The following is a 24,081-nucleotide window of genomic DNA, read 5'->3' as shown; positions in this document are numbered from 1 at the left end:
CCCCAAAAATGTTTTTTTTGGGGGGGGCGGGGGGGGTTGATAATTTGACCTAGACGCGCACCGACAGCAAGACGCATCAATCTTACTGCTCAGTATGTGTTGCCCATATATCTGATGCTGTCGGGACCAAACAAGTATGACAGGGGCGGCGTTTCTCACGCTCTGATCCGTTCTCTGGTGAGGTACAAGTAACTGCCAAAATAAAGGAAACCTCAACATCAAGTGTCTTAATAGGGCGTTGAGCCAGAACAGCTTCAATGCGCCTGCCGCCGGGGTATAGATTCTGGAACTCTAAGTGTCTGGAACTCTATTGGAGCGATGTGACACCATTCTTCCATGACAAATTCGATAATTTGGTGTTTTGTTGATGGCGGTGGAAAATGCTGTCTCAGGCAACACTCCAGAATCTCCCATAAGTGTTCAATTAGGTTGAGATCTGGTGACACACACACACACACCCTTTAAACCCCTTATGCTCATTTGAGACCCCTCTTTCAAAGTCACTGAGATCTCTTCTAGTCATGGTAGCCAAAATAATGGGCAACTGGGCATTTCTATACATGACCCTAAGCATGATGGGATGTTAAATGCTTAATTAACTCAGGAACCACACCTGTGTGGAACCACCTGCTTTCAATATACTTTGTTCCCTCATTTACTCAAGTGTTTCCTTTATTTTGGCAGTTACATGTAGATTCATTTTGCGAATTGAAGGAAAATTACTAAACTTATTTTTGTAATTTTTTGGGAAACATGGCTTCCCTTGGCATCCAAGAATACACTCACTGTAGAAGGCCTAATGACAATCACCAAATGTCATTATGCTGATGGTGTCTGTAGCAGATGTCTCTTTCGATTAATTAAATGGCGTGCGCATAGTGCACTGTTTGGATGCTGGAATTATTTTGGAGTGGAGGAACGTGCGCATCCGCAGGTAGCCTACTTTTTGAAGTGATATGTTTGACAATCAGAAGACAACTTCATGACTGGTTGTGTTCATGTCACATTAAAATGTAATTTATTTTTACAGTTAAATGATAATAATATCTTTACTATTAGGCCAATAAAAAAATGTTTCCTAGTAAAGGCTCCCCAGAATGTCACAGTATAGTTCACTCTCTGGACTTTATGAACACTGTGGACGTGAAATGGATTTGCATTGCATTGTGGGCCAACTGTCGTTCAAAAAGTTTGCTTCTCTGCTTGAGGTCCAACTTCTCTTGCACGATCAAAATGTCAGCATTTTTGGGGTTTTAGAAAAATAACTCGGTTTTTACCTTTTTCTTGAATGCTAATGTTAAAACAGCAAACAGGCAGCCAGCCATAGCTACTGTAAATGCTTGATGTGAATTGCATGTTCTGACTGAGGATTGGAATGGAATCCATCCCTCTGAATGCAGTGTGCGTGGCGTAGAAAATGTAGTCCATATGAAGCAGCGGAGGCTGGTGTGAGGAGGACAGCTCATAATGGCTGGAATGCAATGAAAGGAACGGCAACAATCACATGGTTTCCATGTGTTTGATAGCATTCTATTCATGCCATTACAGTGAGCCTGTCCTATAATTTAAAGTGACACCAGCCTCCACTGATACAAAGCCAGCATTGAAGAGCAGTGAATTTCACAATAGGCCTTACTGTGATGTCTTCTAGAGAGATAGATGAAAAACATCTTAAAGGCCCAATGCAGCCATTTTTATGTCAAATAATGTCTGGCTACCAATTAAGTAATAGACTTCTATTAAAAAGGGCAAAAATTGTTTGGGGGGGGGGGTTGGACTGAACTAGCTGTTATTGGCAGAGAGGATTTTAACTCTGTTATTATCTATTAAACAATTTATCCCATGGTGACGTCACCATGGAAAGCCGTGCAAGCCTGCTGATTTAGAAGGTCCTGTGTAGATATATTTTTTTCGACCAGCAACTATCAGGAAATAACACTGATAATAAAAATGTAAAAAACTTCTATAGTGTTAGTTTCATCAGCGGTATCAATTATATAACAGAATTTTGACTGCACTGGGCCTTTAATGTTAACACATGGTACTTTGATAGGGACCGACATGTACTGTATCTGAACTGAAGCACTGTGGTCGAATGGATAGCAAGTCTGACTATGAACCTTTTTTTAGTGTGTCTTTTCATACACTGTACATACAGTATGTAATATAGTATACACAGTATTTCCCTGGCTCAATGGTAGGTTTCAATGCAAGCTATGATTCCACCCCCTCACATAGATATTCACATGTGAAGCCTGAGTACGTCTCATGCATACCTTACATACAAGAACACGCATGTACATCATATCTTACATAATATATACATTTTAACACACACACACTGTACTCCGTCATGCTTGACAGCATAAGTGAATCATGGAAGCTCATTGAAATGCATTCTCACATGTCTATGTGGCACAGCCAGCCAGCCAGCGCAATTGGTGTCAGGTGACCATGGGGTGCATATATAAAGGTACGCCATCTGGTGGTGTGGAGGTGTAATGCTATAGCCTGGTCCCAGATCTAGTTGTGCTGTATTAACCAACTCCTATACTGATCTTAGACCAGGCTATAGCAATACCACTGAGGCCACTGAGTACCAGGATGTTATTATTGGTTGACGATCTAACTAGTGTAAGATACACACAGGTATTAATGTCTTTGGCGAACAAGCTGTGATTTTTGGAGAGAATCTGTGACCAAGTCAGTTTGCTGGTGTGACACAGCATCTTTGAACAGAACAGAATTTACCTGAAGCTTCTTTAGACAGCAGAGACACACGCAGCTATCGTTTCCCTTTCCATTCACCACTCCAGGTGCAGTGTAATCTATTTAAGTTTTTTTTTTTTTTGTTATCACTTAGGCACATGTTTCAGATGTAAGTGGTATATTTTCTAAGCTCTATGTACAAAACTCTAAACTGATAACATGTGTAATGCCTCCTGTCTTCTGTTCAGAACCTTTGATTGTGCATTCATTAGAGTTTTACACATCTTTCACCCCTGAGTCATTCATGCCAAATCAAAGTTTTCCGTGAAATACAACATTTAGTTTAGTCGCCAATACATCAGATAATGATAGGCTCACCATTTAGTCATTTTAACTAACGTTGAATCCAATAGCAAAGAATACAAGATAGACATTGTAAAAACTGTTATTTTTGAAGTGCTGGTTAGAAAGAATAGTAGATTGTAAATATCTTTTTCCATACAGAATTTGACTAACTTGACATGCACAATTTTAGTTTCATTATCCTTATACAGTACTACAGTACATACAGTACATACAGTACGTAGGTCAAATAATCAGATATAGTGGTATTGTAAACCAGTCGGCTACGGTAAAAACGTACCACGGTGTTGTATTCCATTTCTGCCCCATGGATAATTGTACAATATCACCTTTTCTACGTGACTTGTCAACCAACACAGTATCTCCTGTCTCTCTGCTTGAAATTCATCAGCTTAATGTATCAATTAAATTCAGATACTGGCTGGAATGTATTGTTATATACTGTATAATCCCAGGTATTTCAGCAGTGTATTGTACACTACGCTATAATGGTAGCACATAGGGAGTCTTTCCACTTTGTCCTATTGAAGCACAGTGGCTGATGGAGAAGGATAATGTAGTATTTACAGCCACATCCATACATGATTTGAAATTGACTGTGTTCAGCAGTTATCAAGCTATACACGTTAGCTAGGCACTACATCATGTTGGTTCAGTAGTGAGCAGTTTGATTAAGTAATAGTTAATTGTATTGTTTGCAATTGACAAAATCATATCAAAAGTAAAGTGAATATTGCGTTTTGAAAAGCAGATACTTATAATGAATATGCATTCGAATTGAAAGAGTGATTCGGTGCAGTGAACAAGTGACACTGAATTTGTTTGGTGCTCAGTCAATGGAAAATGTGCTTAGAGTTTTGAAATATGAGCCATTTTGATGATCTGTTTTAGATTTCTGTGCTTAGAGTTGTGAAAATATACCACAGACTTGTGAAAATTGCACCAAAGGGATTGAAAAAAAACTGACTTGGTATTACCATTGTGAAAGTGGTGTCTGTTAGTGTGTGACAAACAGTCAAGGAATTCATTGCCCATAAAACCTAGAACATTTATTACACAATCACATTGACACATTAGCCTACTGCAGTTTTACAACTGTTAAATTCACCTTTTAAGGAAAACCTGTTACGCCGTTCTGTTATGAGGCGAGACGTTTTATCATTTTATTTCATCTCAGTATACTACACTCCGTTGGGTAACTGCCGTTTTTTTGTTGAGTTCAGGCAGTTTACTCAACAGCAATACAGTTGATTCATCCACAACTGAAAAATATTTTTTAATTTATTTCAACGGTTAGACTTGTAACCAACAAATTCTATTTTTAGTTTTATCAACTGGTTACATCAACTGCTATGTCTTTCATTGTGTCTATGTTATGAACTACGGTTATGGTGGGCTTCTCAACTAAAAGCCCATTTCACTGTCTCCATGTTTGTAGTTTTTGATCGTCTTGACCAAGACTCAGAGATGGTGGTTTTAAGAGAAAAAGAAAATGTTGAATGTCGAAGATACAAACGCTAATAAAACAGTTATTTTTTTGCCTTAAACTGTACATTTTGGGAACAGGGCTTTAAAAATGACAGTTTCTGTATTTATCATTACTTTTTAAAATCTCTTTGTATATATTGTATGTATTATTTTAAGGTAAATTTGACTGGAGTGCACTGTTTTGTTTATTTTATTTTTACATTTAAGATCTAATGGAAACATACACACATTGATACACAATTTAATTATGTTGATTATCCCATTTCTTTGAGACATAATTATTATAAAATTAACAATATTCAAAAACACACAATGTACAGTACGTGACCCAAGTTACCACGTTTATGAATGATTTATTCATTAAAGCAATGGCAAGAATACAACCACAAAGACACACACACACACACACACAAAGCAGTGAGTGATATAGGTAAATGTATCTACTGACAATACTGTAAGAAATTGTCATTTTGTTCCTCCAAACTTGTTAATTTTTAAAGTGATGGGATTTACACTTCTTGAAAGCAGCCTGTAAGGCAACTCTACCCCCGAGGTTGAGAGTCTCACAGGCTACTTTCAAGGCATCTTTGTGCAGATTGCTATGTCCGTACAGAAAAACCACATGATTTCCCATGTGGAACATTTCACATGTTGTCACGTGTTATCACATTAACGTCTCATACGATCATGCAAATTCATGTGGTTTTGGAACACTATGTGAAATTCATATTTTTTTCAATAAGGGTGGTACTGTGATGATGATGATGATACTTTTCTGTTGCCCTCTCTACTATTGACTTGATACACTATTCTCACATGATGGGAACCATGTTACATATTGTATGTCTGTGAGAATGAATGGTACTGTACACTATTGAAATAAAGGGTTTTTGTCTCATGTATGTTGACTTGAAGAATACTCACCTGGAATCATGGGACATGTTTTCTCACTGTCATTAAAAAAAACTGAATAAGGTGTTGAAGCAACAAAATGTAACTTAAATACATTGTCATTCCACCAAATAGTATTATTGATTGAATGGATATCATTATGATTTAATTAATTTCTATGGGGAAACCAAGGAAATAGTAACTAGGGTAAATTGAGGGAATAGAAACTTTCTTTGATAGGCCTAACATTAACAAACAACCATAATGTACTGGTTTGATATGACTTGTATTCTCATTCAAATGGAGACTATTCTACCGTACTTGAGAGCATACTTTTTGCAGACATTGTAGGTAATACTTCAGAAAACTATATTTAACATGTCATTATCTCCCTGTTACTTGAAGATGTTTATACTTGGTTTGAAACCTCGATATGCAGTATATCTGCATTCATTCATTGGTTTTACAAAGCTTCTGCCTGTGATCATTGTGTGGTTTTGAGTGGCTTATCTATTTAAGATTTAAATAGAAATTCGAAATCTCTAGGCATTGTTGCAAATTGATCACATCAAGTTTACAATGGCTTTAACAGGATTTTCAGTCAATGTTTTCAACTTGACAAAATCAAGTGTTATTTATTTAATTGTCAGATTTTTTTTTTAAATATAATACTATAGTATTTAGTAGGCCTACCTGACTGGGGAGAGAAAGGCCTGCTATGTGGGCTTCTGTGAACTATATTTATAGGCAGTTGATTACTCCTGCCTAGTTTCAATATTCTGCTTTTTTTTGGTCTGTGATCGACTGGTTGTACTGAAGGACAATGCAAAGTGAAGAGTCGGTTGCAGGTTCATCGACTGATGGCCACAATGAATTGGATTTTAAATGTTTATTATTGAGAATATATTTATAGAAAATAGGCCAGCTGTCGACGCTGGTCATAAACGGAGACTGTAACTCCAAGAGGGGTGTGAATCGTATTAGCTTGTTTGTATGTGGCAATAACCGGGTAAATAAGCTAGCTAACGTTAGCAATGGTTCTAATGATGGAATCGCAATGCGAGTATTTTATGTATTTCCCTGCTGTTCCCATCACGGACCTTTCCGACCCGTCAAAATACCGAACTCTCCCCCGTCGCAGTCACCTCTATCTCGGCGAGACGGTGCAGTTCTTGTTGGTCCTGCGGTCCAGAGATGAAAGGTCAGGTTCGGGCGGGACAAAGGGAAACGGGGATAGTGACAGCGGTACCCGGGCTTGGAAGGAGCTGGTAGGTTCCCTCTCCGCTGTAGCAAGTGTCTGCCCCGGCGAGAGCCGACATCGCTCCCAACTTCACCCCCACGAGTTCCAGAGAAGCTACAGCGACGACGGTGCAGACGAGGACCCCGACGAGGTTGACTTTGCTGTGGGTACAGCCCATATAGGCAGAAGGGAGTCCAGGAACCGAGGCTTCAGAGAATGCAAGCCGCTTCTCATTCACAATAACACGGGGAGTGATGGGCGGCAGTATCGGCGGGCACCGATGCAGGTAATATGAAATAATTAATAACAGTCTGGTGATAAGTTGAAGGGAAAGAAGGGTCCTTAAGTGGACTATAAACATGTCCAGTTTATTGTATTTTATAATAGGCTACGTGTACACCTCTTGTGTGAAATAGGAAGTGCTGACATTTCCTGAGCTGATAAGAGTGCAGCAGAATCACACATGTAATCCACGACCACAGTGAACCAGACCTTTTTCAACTTCCTGCATGCACTGACCCAACAAGCCAAAACACTGTCTCACTCTGACTATGATAACTTGTTATTGTGATCTGCTGTACATGTCGGCGCTATCTAGGAGTTACTGATGACATACAAGACGCCTCAAGCATGCGAGCCTCAGCACTGTTTCGATTTGTCCGAACTTGACATTGAGAGAGAGAGCAGGACATGTGGAATATTTGCTCACCATTGCCTGTTATGAAGCCACGCAGTGCCTGTGCAGACAGACAAAAACAAGCCAGTCATATTTTCAGAGAAGTCATACCACCTCTCATAACACAGCAGCTCATAGCCAAACAAATGTACCTTGAGGTGTTGGCAACGCTGCAAGATAACACCCACTATGATAGTCAATGTGGGCAAAGTAATGGGAATGGATTGTTGTATTTGTGACACTCAACCACACTTTCATTTCCCATGTCTTTTGTGAAAGGTCCCGTTTGTCCATCATACACTGCTGATGTGAGAGAGTGGATAACAGTAGTGACTCACATCCGTATCAACAATCTATAGTCCAAATAAATCCTCCTCCTTTCTTTTTGTGAGAACCCGTTGTTTACATAATCTCTCTCTGTGTGGCGCACACACACACACACACACACACACACACACACACACACACACACACACACACACACACACACACACACACAGACACACACACACATATAATATCGTTTTTCTGTCTCGTCTTCTCTCGCCTAGTCACCCATGGACAATAGAAAATGCTATAATATTTCTGTGTGTGTACATGTGCCCTCCTCTCTCTCCTAGTCACCCATGAAAACAATAGAAAATGCTATAATATTTCTGTGTGTGTACATGTGCCCTCCTCTCTCTCCTAGTCACCCATGAAAACAATAGAAAATGCTATAATATTTCTGTGTGTGTACATGTGCCCTCCTCTCTCTCCTAGTCACCCATGAAAACAATAGAAAATGCTATAATATTTCTGTGTGTGTACATGTGCCCTCCTCTCTCTCCTAGTCACCCATGAAAACAATAGAAAATGCTATAATATTTCTGTGTGTGTACATGTGCCCTCCTCTCTCTCCTAGTCACCCATGGACAAGCCAGTGGTACTGAACGATGAGGTCATCTTCCCTCTGACCGTCTCATTGGACAAACTCCACGTCAACACGCTCAAGGTCAAGGTGAGAGTGTGTGTATGTGTGATCAGATCGTAGTGACTATTCATGTTCATAACCTCGCCATGACCTGTGCGTTCCTGTCTATGTCAGATCGTAGTGACAGTGTGGAAGCAGGAGAAGGAGAAGGCAGAGATCAGGGAACATGGTTACCTCACCATCCTACAGCTGAGGAGTCCCACACACACATTCAGACAGGACCTCAACACCTTCAAGGCCCAGGGTACACACAAACACACACATGCCTTTGAAATTAAAACAATCTCAATACATCATATTCGCATTCAGAATAGTTTTTGAATGCATTTTTTTATGACAAATATCTCTCTCTCCCCCACCTTCCCCCTTTCGGTCCAGTCAGCACCACCCTGAGTGTTCTTCCTCCTCCGACTGTGAAATGTCAACAGATTACCGTCTCCGGGAAGCACCTGACCGTTCTCAAAGGTAGGGAGCTGGGGAGGTTAAACTTTGTTACACTGAACGAGAAACACTCTGGACCCTAGTTCTACTGAATGAGAAACACTCTGTGTGTGTGTGTGTGTGTGTGTGTGTGTGTGTGTGTGTGTGTGTGTGTGTGTGTGTGTGTGTGTGTGTGTGTGTGTGTGTGTGTGTGTGTGTGTGTGTGTGTGTATAAAATCCTGTTCATTCACTGGAATTAATCAGAGCCATGTATATAGAGAGTTGGGACAACTTTACGAATTTTGAATATTGTTCTAATTCCAGAAGTTCAGTTGCAAAGCATTATTTAAATATTCCCCATGTCATGTTAATGGGGCGCTAACATGCCTGCCATAGAATGTTGCTGTGTCATGTAAATGAATCATAGATTGAGGTTTCTGCATTATCTAAATACACGGCTCTGGAATGAATCAACCAGGAAGGACAATCATTTGCTGGTGTCCAGTCTGACCTGGTGGCAGTACAGTGGCTGCTTGGGTAATGCCCTAGTTGAGGAGTGCCAAATGAAGATTCATGATTGGTCCTGTGCGGCTCAATTGGTAGAGCATGGCACCTGCAATGCTAGGGTTGTGGATTTCAATTCCCGCATAGGCCACCCATATGAAAAGGTTATGCACTCACTGTTGTAAGTCGCTTTGGAAAAAAACATCTGATAAATGGCATATTTATGTTATGTTCTTTCCTGTTTGAAAACAAAGTGTTTAAGCTAGTGGTTATGCTAATACAGTCTTTGTTTGTTAACAGCAACAGAGAGCAAAGAATGACAAATCAAGTACTTTATCCTCGCTGCCACAGTGTTATTACAGTGTTATGCAATAGCTCAGAAGTGTGTGTGTGTGTGTGTGTGTGTGTGTGTGTGTGTGTGTGTGTGTGTGTGTGTGTGTGTGTGTTTACACTATAGAGTAAGAGGACCCTCTGAAATGACCCTGTATTGTCTTAAAGGGATAGTGTGACAACTACAGTGCCTTCAGAAAGTATTCATGCCCCTTGACTTATTCCACATTTTGTCGTGTTACAGCTTGAATTAAAAATGGATTAAATATATATATTTTCACACCCATCTACACACAATAACCCATAATGACAGTGAGAAAAAAAAATGTTAATACATTCTTGCAGATGTATTGAAAATAAATTACAGAAATATTTCATTTCCATAAGTATTCACACCCCTGAGTCAATACTTTTAAAAGCAGCTTTGGCAGCGATAACAGGTGTGAGTCTTTTGCGGTAAGTCTCTAAGAGCTTTCCACACCTCAATTGTGCAACATTTGCCCATTATTCTTTTCATAATTCTTCAAGCTATGTCAAATTGGTTGTTGATCATTGCTTGACAACCATTTTCATTGCCATATATTTTCAAGTAGATTTAAGTCAAAACTGTAACTCGGCCACTCAGGAACATTCACTGTCTTCTTGGTAAGCAACTCCAGTGTAGATTTGGCCTTGTGTTTTAGGTTATTGTCCTTCTGAAAGGTCAATTCATCTCCAGTGTCTGGTGGATTTTGCCTTTCTGGTTTTTTTTTATTCTGAAAAACTCCCCAGTAGATAAACGATTACAAGCATAACCATAACATGATGCAACTACCACCATGCTTGAAAATATGGAGAGTGGTACTCAGTAATCTGTTTTACTGGATTTGCCCCAAACATTACACTTTGTATTCAGGACAAAAAGTGAATTGCTTTGCCACTTTATTTGCAGTATTACTTTAGTGCCTTGTTGCAAACAGGATTCATGTTTTGGAATATTTGTATTCTCTACAGGCTTCCTTCTTTTCATTCAATTAGGTTAGAATTGTGGAGTAACTACAATGTTGTTGATCCATCCTCAGTTTTTTCCTCTCACAGCCATTAAACTCGGTAACTGTTTTAAAGTCGCCATTCGCCTCGTGCTGAAATCCCTGAGCGGTTTCCTTCTCCTCTGGAAACTAAGTTAGGAAGGATGCCTGTATCTTTGTAGTGACTAGGTATATTGATATACCATCCAATGTGTAATTAATTTCACTATGCTCAAAGGGATATTCAATGTCTGCTTTTGATTTTTTTTTTTACCCGTCTACCAATGGGTGACCTTCTTTGCAAGGTATTGGAAAACCTCCCTGGTCTGTTTTGAAATTCACTGCTCAACCAAGTGAACTTACAGATAATTGTATGTGTGGGTACAGAGATGAGGTAGTCATTCAACATTCATGTTAAACACTATTATTGCACACAGAGTGAGTCCATGCAATTTATTATGTGACTTGTTAAGCACATTTTTACTCCTGAACTTATTTAGGCTTGCAATAACTAAGGGGTTGAATACTTAAGACATTTCAGCTTTTCATGTTTAATTAATTTGTACAAATTTTGAGAAACATCATTCCACTTTGACATCATGGGGTATTGTATGTAGGCCAGTGACCAAAAAATCTACATTTTAATACATTTTAAATTCAGGCTGTAACACAACAAAATGTGGAAAAGTCAAGGGGGTGTGAATACTTTCTGAAGGCAGTGTAAGCCCTTTTTTCTACTTACCCAGAGACAGATGAACTCATGGATACCATTTGTATGTTTCTACATGCATACACAAACCCCACTTACAACATCCACATCCCATTAAAGGAATAGTGCGACATTTTGGCAACCGAGTGCAGTTTCTCTGTGTGTAGTTTGAAGGAAGTTGAAGGTCGTATGCTAGCAATTCCTATAGACTTCCAGTCATTGCACTAACTGTAGTTAGCAATGGCCCCAGAAACTACCTTCAACTTCCTTCAAACTGCACACAGAGAAACTGCACTCGGTTGCCAAAATGTCGCACTATTCCTTTAATGGGATGTGGATGTTGTAAGTGGGGTTTGTGTATGTTTATAAATATTGTCCTATGGAAGTGACTCCATTGTTTTAGGAGACAATACTACATCACTTAAACTTCTCCTTCTCTCCGTTTTCCTGTTTCTGTCTCTTTTAATATCTCCCACCTCTCTCTCGCTCCCCGCTCCACCTCCCACTCTCTCCCCAGTATTAAACTCCAGTTCCCAGGAGGAGGTGTGTGTTAGGAACGTGAGGGTTCTTCCTAACTTCAACGCGTCCTATCTCCCCATGATGCCCGACGGCTCTGTACTCCTAGTGGACAATGTCTGGTAATTACAGTCCCAATCTTAACCATTAGGATTTATTGCAAAACTGGCCTTAGATCAGTGTCTGGTGAACAAGTGTTTGAAAGATGTAATGTCTCTCTAAATATTGTCTGGTTTTTTTAACTGCTGTAAAAAAAAAGACCTTGATCAGAATGTTAAAAGTGCCACTTTTTGTAACCATTTTGTAACCACAACATTCTATACTACCTGTCTGCAGCCACCAATCAGCGGAGGTTACGATGACATCATTCCACAGAATGAACAGTAGCTCCTCCCACCTCCCCAGCATGCTCTCTGCCCTGGAGGAGCAGAACTTCCTGTTTCAGCTGCAGCTCAGAGACCAGCCAGAGGAAGAGTCCAGCGAGGTGAGAGTGGGGGGAGATTCTCAGTTGGGCAAAAGTCTATCCTCTCCTCGACTCCTTCCCTGAAACCGATAAGTGGGTAATAGTCGTGGAGAGTGTCAGTTCGTTAGTAGGAGAACGGAGGATTGTGCTCACCTCCATGATTACCTACTTCGGCAGAGGATGCACAGGTGTATCCTCATGGAGACTAGTGCAGAAGTGTTTAAACATTGGCCACTCCCCTTTGAATCAGCTGTTGTTTTCTGGAAGGAGAAAAGCAAGCACACATTTAAAAACTATATGCTACTTATCCTTTTATCTAGAAAATGTCGATGCGCGAGTGCAGATGTCTCATTTCATACAAGCACATTTGTTTCTACGTTTCCTCTCCTCGGCTCCTCTCCTCGGTTACCTTCAACCTTTTTCAAAAGCAGGCAAGGACAGATTCTCTCACGGAGAGAAAGGAGAACGTAATACCAAATGAAATAGTCCCAGTTTGTAACATAAAGGGGAGTGAAGGGAGTATCTGTGTCAGTGAGATACAGTCCAGACTATAATATCATACTTAAGCCGAGTGTACACTGCACGATTTTGGCCCGGATTTAGTTTTTGAGATTGGAGAAAAAATTCCCATGTCATTGCCTACATCACTGACGGTCGTTTAATGTGAACGGGTCAGAGACACAATCTGAGGGCTACCGATCTCGTCTTTGAGCAGTCCCAGACGTCCCAAATATTTTCAAACCTGTTTGATTTTTATCTGCATGAAATCTGCAGTGCTCGTGTAGTGTGAGATGTGAAACAACACGTTTTGAAAACTGTGACAAGCAATAGCCAATGAGAGCTCGCCAGAGAAGAAAACAGTGAGATGATGAGTGTTTCGCTTCACCCAGGATGTGTAGACTAGAGCAGGAGCGATGACTACTACTAGTATGTGTTTGTACTTGCCTTTAATCAAAGCCAAAGTGTCAAATCGTTACAGCTCTGAAGTTCACAACCAATGTTATTCAATTCAATATGTTGGCTTAATACAGTTGAAGTCGTAAGTTTACATACACTTAGGTTGGAGTCATTAAATCTTGTTTTTCAACCACTCCACAAATTTCTTGTTAACAAACTATATTTTTGGCAAGTTGGTTAGGACATCTACTTTGTGCATGACACAAGTACATTTTCCAACAATTGTTTACAGATTATTTCACTTATAATTCACGGTATCACAATTCCAGTGGGTCAGAAGTTTACATACACTAAATTGACTGTGCCTTTAAACAGCTTGGAAAAATCCAGAAAATAATGTCATGGCTTAAAAATAAGATTCTGATAGGCTAATTGACATCATTTGAGTCAATTGGAGGTGTACCTGTGGATGTATTTCAAGGCCTACCTCCAAACTCAGTGCCTCTTTGCTTGACATCATGGGAAAATCAAAAGAAATCAGCCAAGACCTCAGAGAAGGTAGCACATTCATCAGTACAAACAATAGTACACAAGTATAAACACCATGGGACCACGAAGCTGTCATACCGCTCAGGAAGGAAACGCGTTCTGTCTCCTAGAGATTAACGTACTTTGGTGCAAATCAATCCCAGAACAACAGCAAAGGACCTTGTGAAGATGCTGGAGGAAACAGGTACAAAAGTATCTATATCCACAGTAAAACGAGTCCTATATCAACATAACCTGAAAGGCCGCTCAGCAAGGAAGAAGCCACTGCTCCAAAACTGCCATAAAAAGCCAGACTACGGTTTGCAACTGCAAACCGTAGTCTTTTGGAGAAATGTCCTTTTTGGAGAAATGTCCTCTGGTCTGATGAAACAACAATAGAACTGTTTGCCCATAATGACCATTGTTATGTTTGGAGGAAAAAGGGGGAGTCTTGCAAGCCGAAGAACACCATCCCAACCGTGAAGCACGAGGATGGCAGCGTCATGTTGTGGGTTGCTTTGCTGCAGGAGGGACTGGTGCACTTCACAAAATAGAATGCATCACGAGGAAAGAAAATTATGTCTCTATATTGAAGCAACATCCCAAGACATCAGTCAGGAAGTTAAAGCTTGGTTGCAAATGGGTCTTCCAAATGGACAATGACCCCAAACATACTTCCAAAGTTGTGGCAAAATGGCTTAAGGACAACCAAGTCAAGGTATTGGAGTGGCCATCACAAAGCCCTGACCTCAATCCTATAGAAAAATTTGTGGGCAGAACTGAAAAAGTGTGTGCGAGCAAGGAGGCCAACAAACCTCACTCCGTTACATCAGCTCTGTCAGGAGGAATGGGCCAAAATTCACCCAACTTATTGTGGGAAGCTTGTGGAAGGCTACCAGAAACGTTTGACACAAGTTAAACAATAAAGGCAATGCTACCAAATACTAATTGAGTGTATGTAAACTTCTGTCCCAATGGGAATGTGATGACAGAAATTAAAGCTGAAATAAATCATTCTCTCTACTATTATTCTGACATTTGACATTCTTAAAATAAAGTGGTGATCCTAACTGACCTAAAACATAATTTTTTTACAAGGATTAAATGTCAGGAATTGTGAAAAACTGAGTTTAAATGTATTTGGCTAAGGTGTATGTAAACTTCCGACTTCAACTGTTTTTCCACTCTGTGCAGTGCATTCGGAAAGTATTCAGATCCCTTGACTTTTTCCACATTTTGCTACGTTACAGCCTTATTCTAAAATGGATTAAATAAATTAAAAATCCTAATCAATCTACACACAATACCCTATAATGACAAAACAAAAACAGGTTTTAGAAAATGTTTGCAAATGTAGAAAAAATACAAAACAGAAATACCTTATTTACATAAGTATTCAGACCCTTTGCTATGAGACTCGAAATTGAGCTCAGGTGCATCCTGTTTCCATTGATCATCCTTGAGATGTTTCTACAACTTGACTGGAGTCCACTTGTGGTAAATTCAAATAATTGGACATGATTTGGAAAGGTATACACCTGTCTATATAAGGTCCCACAGTTGACAGTGCATGTCAGAGCAAAAACCAAGCCATACAGGATTATGTTGAGGCACAGATCTGGGGAAGGGTACCAAAATATTTCTGCAGCATTGAAGGTCCCCAAGAGCACAGTGGCATCCATCATTCTTAAATGGAAGTAGTTTGGAACCACCAAGACTCTTCCAAGAGCTGGCTGCCTGGCCAAACTGAGCAATCGGAGGAGAAGGGCCTTGGTCAGGGAGGTGACCAAGAACCCGATGGTCACTCTGACAGAGCTTCAGAGTTCCTCTGTGGAGATGGGAGAACCTTCCAGAAGCACAACAATCTTTGCAGCACTCCACCAGTCAGGCCTTTATGGTAGAGTGGCCAGATGGAAGCCACTCCTCAGTAAAAGGCACATGACAGCTCACTTGGAGTTTGCCAAAAGGCACTTAAAGGACTCTCAGACCATGAGAAACAAGATTCTCTGGTCTGATGAAACCAAGATTGAACTTTTTGGCTTGAATGCCAAGCGTCACGTCCGGAGGAAACCTGGCACCATCCCTACGGCGAAGCATGGTGGCAGCGGCATGCTGTGGGTATGTTTTTCAGCGGGAGGGACTGGGAGACTAGTCAGGATCGAGAGAGAGGTGAATGGATCAAAGTTCAGAGAGATCTTTGATGAAAACCTGCTCCAGATGGCTCAGGACCTCAGACTGGGGGCGAACGTTCATCTTCCAACAGGACAACGACCTTAAGCATACAGCCAAGACAACGCAGGAGTGGTTTCGGGACAAGTCTCTGAATGTTGTGGTGGTTATTTCTTTATTGTCAAATAAGGAGACACAAACTTTTCATACAAGTCAGAGTTAAACTAAATCTTTATTCACTTATTAATAAGAAAAGCATGTCACACAACACACACAGCTGATTCATGTGAGTGCTCCTCAATAACGATGGCTGGTTGACACAACACTCTTGAATGTTGTGTTGAGAGCCCCGACACAAAAAATACCAAAATCTTTTATATGGCAAAGATACACCCCCTTAGTCTGTGTGACAAACAACAGATGTGTGGAATGGGTCACAAGGTTAGGATTTGTATGAAATAAATGAATAATTCATAGCAGACAGTATCTGCTGTGATGACTGTTCTCATTGTAAGGAAACCAGAGTTTGGCCCCCAAAACGAGGTTCCTCTCAACCCGAGCCATCTCTCCCTGGTACCGTCCAGTCAGACCAGAGTAATTTCCCTCACATGAATGGAATTTGGCTTGTTAGGTTTATCACCTAAGGCAACGTAAATCTACTCTTAGCATTAAGCCGCAGAGGCCCACTCTCTGTTCACACAGACACAATAGAGTTCTGAGAACCCCCTATTCTGTTGCATAAAATTACCATTTGATGCAGTAACAGTATTATAACAATCTTGTAATTTCACCACCACAATGTCCTTGAGTGGCCCAGACAGAGTCTGGACTTGAACCCAATAGAACATCTCTGGAGAGACCTAAAAATAGCTGTGCAGCGACGCTCCCCATCCAACCTGACCAAGCTTGAGAGGCTCTGCAGAGAATAATGGGAGAAACTCCCCAAATACAGGTGTGCCAAGCTTGTAGCATCATACCCAAGAAGACTCGAGGCTGTAATCGCTGCCAAAGACGCTTCAACAAAGTACCGAGTAAAGGGTCTGAATACTTATGTAAATGTGATATTTCAGTTTTTATTTTTTATGAATAGTTTTTGCTTTGTCATTATGGGGTATTGTGTGTAGATTGATGAGGGAGAAAAACAATTGAGGCTGTAAAATAATTTTTGGGGGAAAAAGTCATGGGGTCTGAATACTTTCAGATTGCATTGTATGGCAAGGTGTTAATGTCTGACTGAAAATATTTGAGGCTGCTTTGAGCCACAGCTCGTCGTAGCTACGTTCAATCTAATCACATCGTTGTTTTGGCGAGACAGCGTGGTATCGACAATCCTTACGACCAAGTGAAGAATCTTGTAGTGTGTGACCCCCATCTGTGCCACATTGTTTAGTGTGCGCACCACTATGTTGGCAAGACCATCGCTCAGCAAATGATTCTATATTTTTTTCTTTGTGTAGTGTACAACCGGCTTTAGTGTGAGATCATTTCAACTGTTTTAAATTAAACATACGCATGAAAGATCTGCCAATAATGTCCTTATGTCTACAGCATGAGATCATTTGAGGAATGTGTTTTTCTTTCTGCTTTAGGGTCTGGAGGTTCCATTGGTGGCTGTGCTGCAATGGTCTACCTCTAAGCTTCCATTTACCAGGTAGGTCTACTTTTTAAACTTTTTTATTGTACCCCCTTTTTCTCCACAATTTTGATCTTGTCTCATCGCTGCAACTCCCCAACGGGCTCGGGAGGCGAAGGTCGAGTCACGCGTCCTCCGAAATATGACCCGCCCAACCGCGCTTCTTAAAACCCGCCCGCATAACCTGGAAGCCAGCCGCACCAATGTGTCAGACGAAACACCGTTCAACTGACGACCGGGGTCAGCTTGCAAGTGCCTGGCCCACCATAAGGAGTCGCTAGAGAGCGCGATGAGCCAAGTAAAGCCCCCCCGCCAAACCCTCCCCTAACGACGCTGGGCCAATTGTGCGCCGCCCTATGGGACTCCCGATCACGGCCGGTTGTGATACTGCCCGGGATCGAACCCGGGTCTGTAGTGATGCCTCTAGCACTGCGTTGCAGTGCCTTAGACTGCTGCGCCACTCGGGAGGCCCAGGGGCCGGATTCACAAAACCTTCTTAAGAAGCAATTTCCTCTTAACTGCCATTTTCTTCCTTAACTATAGACTCGAGAAGAAAGCAAAGCTGCTATTCCTCAAAAAGGTTATTGGAAATTTTCTTGTGCTATTTCTTATGTTTCTCCTTTAGCAAAAAGTTCAGAAGAAATTAGATTCTTGAAAATGAAGTTCTTGGAAATGTTCTTAATTTCAAGATAGCTAAACCCTTGTCTTAAACTCTGGGCAGTGAGAGAAAAAGCTCATGAAAGCAATTGACCATGTTTAATTCACACAAACTTCATCTGAAAGTTTCAGTATTGATTATTTTAAACCCAAGAACATGTTTTAGAACTGTAATCTCAGTAAGAAATATTAAATCTTAAGATATTGTTGAGGAATTGCACTTATTTTTTTTTTTTCTTAAGAAACGTCTTAAGTTTTTGCATAAGAAGTGTTTTGTGAATCTGGGCCCAGGTCTATATCTACTGATAGATAGAACTACCACATAATCACTAGAACTACCCCACACACTCACTCTACCTGTTCCATTATACAGTGCATTCGGAAAGTATTCAGACCCCTTGACTTTTTCCACATTTTGTTACGTTACAGCATTATTCTAAAATGGATTCAATTGTTATTTTTTTACCTCGTCAATCTACACACAACACCCCACAATGACAAAGCGAAAGCAGTTTTTTTGTTGTTGAATTTTTGCTAATTTATTAAAAATAAAAAAACTGAAATGTCACATTTACATAACTATTCATACCTTTTACTCAGTACTTTGTTGAAGCACCTTTGGCAGTGATTACAGCCTCAAGTCTTCTTGGGTATGACTCTACAAGCTTGGCACACCTGTATTTGGGGAGTTTCTCCCATTCTTCTCTGCAGATCTTCTCAAGCTCTGTCAGGTTGGATGGGGAGCGTAGCTGCACAGCTATTTTCAGGTCTCTCCAGAAATGCTCGATCAGGTTCAAGTCCGGGCTCTGGCTGGGCCACTCAAGGACATTCAGAGACTTGTCCCGAAGCCACTCCTGCATTGTCTTGGCTGTGTGCTTAGGGTTGTTGTCCTGTTGGAAGGTGAACCTTGGCCCCAGTCTGAAGTCCTGAGCCATCTGGAGCAGGTTTTCATCAAGGATCTCTCTGTACTTTGCTCCATTTATTTTTCCCTCGATCCTGACTACTCTCCTGCCGCTGAAAAACATCCCCACAGCATGATGCTGCCACCACCATGCTTCACCGTAGGGATGGTTCCAGGTTTCCTCCAGCCGTGACGCTTGACTGTCAGGCCAAAGAGTTAAATCTTGGTTTCATCAGACCAGAGAATCTTGTTTCTCATGGTCTGAGAGTCCTTGGGTGCCTTTTGGCAAACTCCAAGCGGACTGTCATGTGCCTTTTACTGATTGGTGGTGCTACAGAGATGGTTGTTCTTCTGGAAGGTTCTCCCGTCTCCACAGAGGAACTCTGGAGCTCTGTCAGAGTGACCATTGGGTTCTTAATTACCTCCCTGACCAAAGCCCTTCTCCCCCAATTGCTCAGTTTGGCCGGGCAGCCAGCTCTAGGAAGAATCTTGTTGGTTCCAAACTTCTTCCATTTAAGTATGATGGAGGCCGCTGTGCTCTTGGGGACCTTCAATGCTGCAGAAATGTTTTGGTACCCTTCCCCAGATCTGTGCCTTGACACAATCCTTTCTCTGAGCTCTACATTACAATTCCTCCGACCTCGTGGCTTGGTTTTTGCTCTGACATGCACTGTCAACTGTGGGACCTTATATAGACAGGTGTGTGTCTTTCCAAATCAATTGAGTTTCCCACAGGTGAACTCCAATCAGGTTGTAGAAACATCTCAAGGATGATCAATGGAAACAGGATGCACCTGAGCTCAATTTCGAGTCTCATAGCAAAGGTTCTGAATACTTATGTAAATAAGGTGTTTTTCAATATTTTTTAAATACATTTTGCAAAAAAATTCTAAAAACCTGTTTTCGCTTTGTCATTATGAGGTATTGTGTATAGATTGATGAGGGGGAAAAAGTATTTGAATCCATTTTAGAATAAGGCTGTAACGTAACTAAATGTGGGAAGGGGTCCCATTACTTTCTTAATGCACTGTAACTACCCTATTATAACTACAAGCATAACTACAAGCCTTCCCTTCACAAGATACATGTACACCCAGTATTTGTTGGAACTACCCCATAATAACTACTCTCCATTAACTCTATTATCTGTCCAAATATACCTACCCCATTATTACCTGATTTGACCTTCTTCACTTCCCATCTCCAGGTACATTTCGACCCACTACCAGCTACCCAGCGTGAGACTGGACCGCCCCCGTTTGGTGATGACAGCTTCCTGTCAGAGTGCCGTGAGGCCGCAGGAGCACTTCCGGGTCAAATACACCCTCCTCAACAACCTGCAGGACTTCCTGGCTGTACGCCTGGTCTGGACACCCGAAGGTGAGAGGAGAAGAGATTATCATTATGGAGGGGGGAAAAGAGTGATATAGAGAGAGAAAGTGGAAGATGGATGGAAAGAGACAGAGGGAAGATGGAGGAGAGCGAAAAAATAATGGAGAGATAAAAGGAGAGGTTGTTACAGAGCCGGGAGGGAAAAAAGAAAGAGAGAGAGAGGAATGTAGTGGTGGTAGATGAGGGGTGAATCCTGTCTAACATCCAGTCATGATTTGTAACAAAGCCCCTAACTAACTGACTACATACCAGAGGAACAGAATGACTTTAGGTTATATTATATTGCTTTCTCCTTGGTTAAACTCAACTCCATCCTCTCTCTCTTCCTCCCCCCAGGTCGTGGTCGACAGGAGGACCCGTCAGCGAGTTCTGTGGTGTGTCACTCCCCCCTCAACAACTTGGGACAGTGTCGGAAAGGGTCCACCCTCTCCTTCACAGTTGCCTTCCAGATACTCAAGGCAGGACTTTTTGAGGTACCAGCGCGAGCGCACACACACACACACACACACACACACACACACACACACACACACACACACTCTCAGACAGACATTCAGTCTGTCTGTCGTTTCTCAGACCAAACATTACTCACTCACCCTCCTCTTCCTCTCCAGTTAAGCCAGCACATGAAGCTGAAGCTCCAGTTCACAGCGTCCTGTTCCAACCCCCCTGCTGAGGCCAGACCCATGTCTCTGTCCCTGTCCCGTAATAACTCTCCCTCCAGCCCTGCTGTTAGAGACCTGCTGGACAGACAGAGTCTGGGACGGTCACAGAGCTTCTCTCACCAACAACCCTCACGGTCGCATCTTATGAGGTAGGAGACACAGAGGCGAATGTACAGTCGCTAGTGAAAGTCTTGCTGCCTTAAAATGTCATTTCAAAAGGAATACATAACAAAAAAATCCCTACCGATCTACACAACCTACTCCACATTTAAAAAAAAAAATATTAACAGTTACAGAACATTTTCCAAATGAATAAAACATTAAAAACAAAGGTGTTTTGATTGCGTATGTATATAGTTCTCATTCACTTTGAGAATGTACAGTAGGTTGTGTAGATCGGGAGGAAAAAATCCAATTTATATTCTCTTTTTAGATTTAACTTGAAGGCAGAACACACACGTAGACACACACAAATTAGCATTCAGTCAAACACACACACACCCAACCACACTGTAATCCCCATTTTCTGGCAGTGCCTCCCTGACCACTCTGACTCTTTGAACTCTCTCCTAATCATCCCCGTCTTGTGTGTGTGCCTGTGTGTGTGTCCGTCTGTTGCGTCTGTCTGTATCTGTCCGCGTGTGTGTGTTCCAGGACGGGCAGTGTTATGGAGCGCCGGGCCATCACTCCTCCAGTGGGATCTCCAGTGGGTCGACCCCTCTACCTTCCCCCCGAACGCCCCGTCCTCTCGCTGGATAAGATCGCCAAGAGAGAGTGTAAGGTATTGGTACTGGAACTCGGAAGAGACTGGGAGAGCGAGGGAGGGAGGGAGGGTTGGAGGAACGAGGTAGAGAGGAAATAAGAGATGTAATGGGAGATTTAGAGGAAGAGGGGGGGAGGGAGAACATTTCTCATTGAGCATTTCATCCAACCTCAAACAAAACGCAAGAACTGTTTCACATAAAAATACAGACCACAGTCGCCACACTGAATGACTTACTCTACATGATCCACATCATTTCAAGACACCGGAGAAGTTACTTTCAACACAATTCTTTCTTTTTTTTTACTATTATTTCAACATTCTGTTTTATTCCTCGTTTTATGTCTTGGTGTGTAATTAAATATGTAAATAACTGTTTTACACAAAAAAACATCGGGTGGCGAGCTAGATCTGCAGTAATATTTGTGCTGCCATTTAACGTGAAATTCACAGGGTTTGGTTAATTAACAAACTTTTAATACATTGTCTAACTAACACTGTTAAGTGTTCTCTAACACTGTTCTGCATGCGACATGTTTGATGTAAAACTTTGGATGTTAAAGCTAGAGTCCTTGAGTCAAACAATAACAAGCAATCACCCCGCCTCTGTTTTCGTAAAACGCTTTGGGATAGACCTGGAGTGATGTAACCACTGTCATAGACAGAGCTATGGATGCAAGGACTGACCTTCCATGATATCAACATTTAGAATTTAGCCATGTTTTGAAGGACTGACCTTCCATGATATCAACATTATAATTTAGCCATGTTTTGAAGGACTGACCTTCCATGATATCAACATTAGAATTTAGCCATGTTTTGAAGGACTGACCTTCCATGATATCAACATTATAATTTAGCCATGTTTTGAAGGACTGACCTTCCATGATATCAACATTATAATTTAGCCATGTTTTGAGGCTGTACGGTGTTTGTTCACATTGTTTTACTCCAATAGTTGTACACAAACTTATATTTTGGGTTCTGATGGGGTACAACAGTTGCTCATGAGGCATTTATAATATTCTTCAAGAATCAATGGGTATATATAATTCATAAGTAAAAAAAAGAAAATGTATGTAGCAACTAAGGATTCTAGCTTTAACAAAAGCACCAGGATGACCCAGAGAAAGGGCCGAGTTCGGTTTCATTGTGGAAAAAAGGTAGTTTCACTCTTGTTACAATGTGTTGTAGTTTAGTGACTAAGGGCCACAGTCTCTACACTGGATTTAAAACATTTAATATTTTGTCTTTACACTGGCTATCAGAGATTTTGTGTGTTTGTCTGAGTTGTATTATTTTATTTTGTCAGCATTTGCTGCTGCTTAAAAATCTAACATTTTCTCATCTCCTTAGTACACTACATATTAGTACACACTCCATGAAAGGGAACAATCCTGCATCCTTTCCAATCATTTGTCTTTCCTTTGCGTCCCTATACAATCTACAGACTAATGGATTTAACAATGGTGGAACCTCTCTCCAATCCAATACTTTCACATCCAAGCCGGGAAATTGTGCAAGTGCACATTTTGGGAGAAGGGTGGAGAATTGGGACATAGCCTGCCACTGTGGTTCACAGCTGTTAAAGCGTTGACTGGTTGAGCCTGTTGATCGTTGAGGTCATTCACACTTGACATTTATTATTAGGGATTTAGTCCTCTTGGGTAATCCAGAATAGTGCATTATTTAAAGTCAGTCCCTGTAGAGGTTTTCAACTGTTTCCATTTGTGTTAGGAATAATGAACGATCGTGGTTTGTGTGTGTTGTATGCTTCTGAATGAGCCTAAAGCACTGGATGTATATTTGTATTTTCATTTTATTTTCTGGTTCATAAACCAATGGGAATGGCCAAGAGGTATCTATCCCCGATGTAAAAGACAATGTGATATTCGGTGGGGACATTTCAAACAATCTGACCAAATGTGACTGTCTACTGAGTGGTATGCCTCATTTTCCCTGGACATAAACTACTTTCTTGTGTATCCTTTGTTCATTTCTATATGTTGTCAAGGACACAAGAGACTTGAGTAGAGGATGTAGTTTGCTATTATCGTGTTTGTTTTTTGTTTTATTTCTGATGAAAAAACTCATTGCATTGTTGGAAAAGGACCCGTAAGTAAGCATTTCACTGTTAGTCTCCACCTTTTTGATTTCGAAGCATGTGACATATTTTTTGTTGTTGTT

The 24,081-nt window shown here is 41.1% G+C and overlaps 1 protein-coding gene across 1 annotated transcript; it reads left to right on the top strand.

The window, feature by feature from the left end:
- The first annotated feature begins 6,166 nt into the window (after positions 1-6,166).
- LOC115194592 (microtubule-associated protein 11) lies at positions 6,167-23,878 on the top strand. Its single transcript, XM_029754428.1, has 11 exons — positions 6,167-6,977; positions 8,272-8,367; positions 8,455-8,584; positions 8,719-8,805; positions 11,828-11,948; positions 12,163-12,310; positions 17,473-17,534; positions 20,282-20,454; positions 20,803-20,939; positions 21,081-21,280; positions 21,786-23,878. The coding sequence occupies exons 1-11, from the start codon at positions 6,486-6,488 to the stop codon at positions 21,991-21,993; spliced, it is 1,854 nt and encodes a 617-aa protein (XP_029610288.1). The 5' UTR covers positions 6,167-6,485; the 3' UTR covers positions 21,994-23,878.
- Positions 23,879-24,081: the final 203 nt, after the last annotated feature.

This window comes from Salmo trutta, chromosome 5 (assembly GCF_901001165.1).
Source record: "Salmo trutta chromosome 5, fSalTru1.1, whole genome shotgun sequence".
NCBI lineage: Eukaryota > Metazoa > Chordata > Actinopteri > Salmoniformes > Salmonidae > Salmo > Salmo trutta.
This window is presented reverse-complemented; position numbering and strand designations above follow the sequence as displayed.

Coding starts and splice junctions, on each gene's coding strand:
- LOC115194592 (XM_029754428.1), top strand. CDS start 6,486: ATGGTTCTAATGATGGAATCGCAATGCGAGTATTTTATGTATTTCCCT. Junction 8,585..8,718: donor CAACACCTTCAAGGCCCAGG/GTACACACAAAC, acceptor CTTTCGGTCCAG/TCAGCACCACCCTGAGTGTT. Junction 20,455..20,802: donor CCTGGTCTGGACACCCGAAG/GTGAGAGGAGAA, acceptor TCCTCCCCCCAG/GTCGTGGTCGACAGGAGGAC.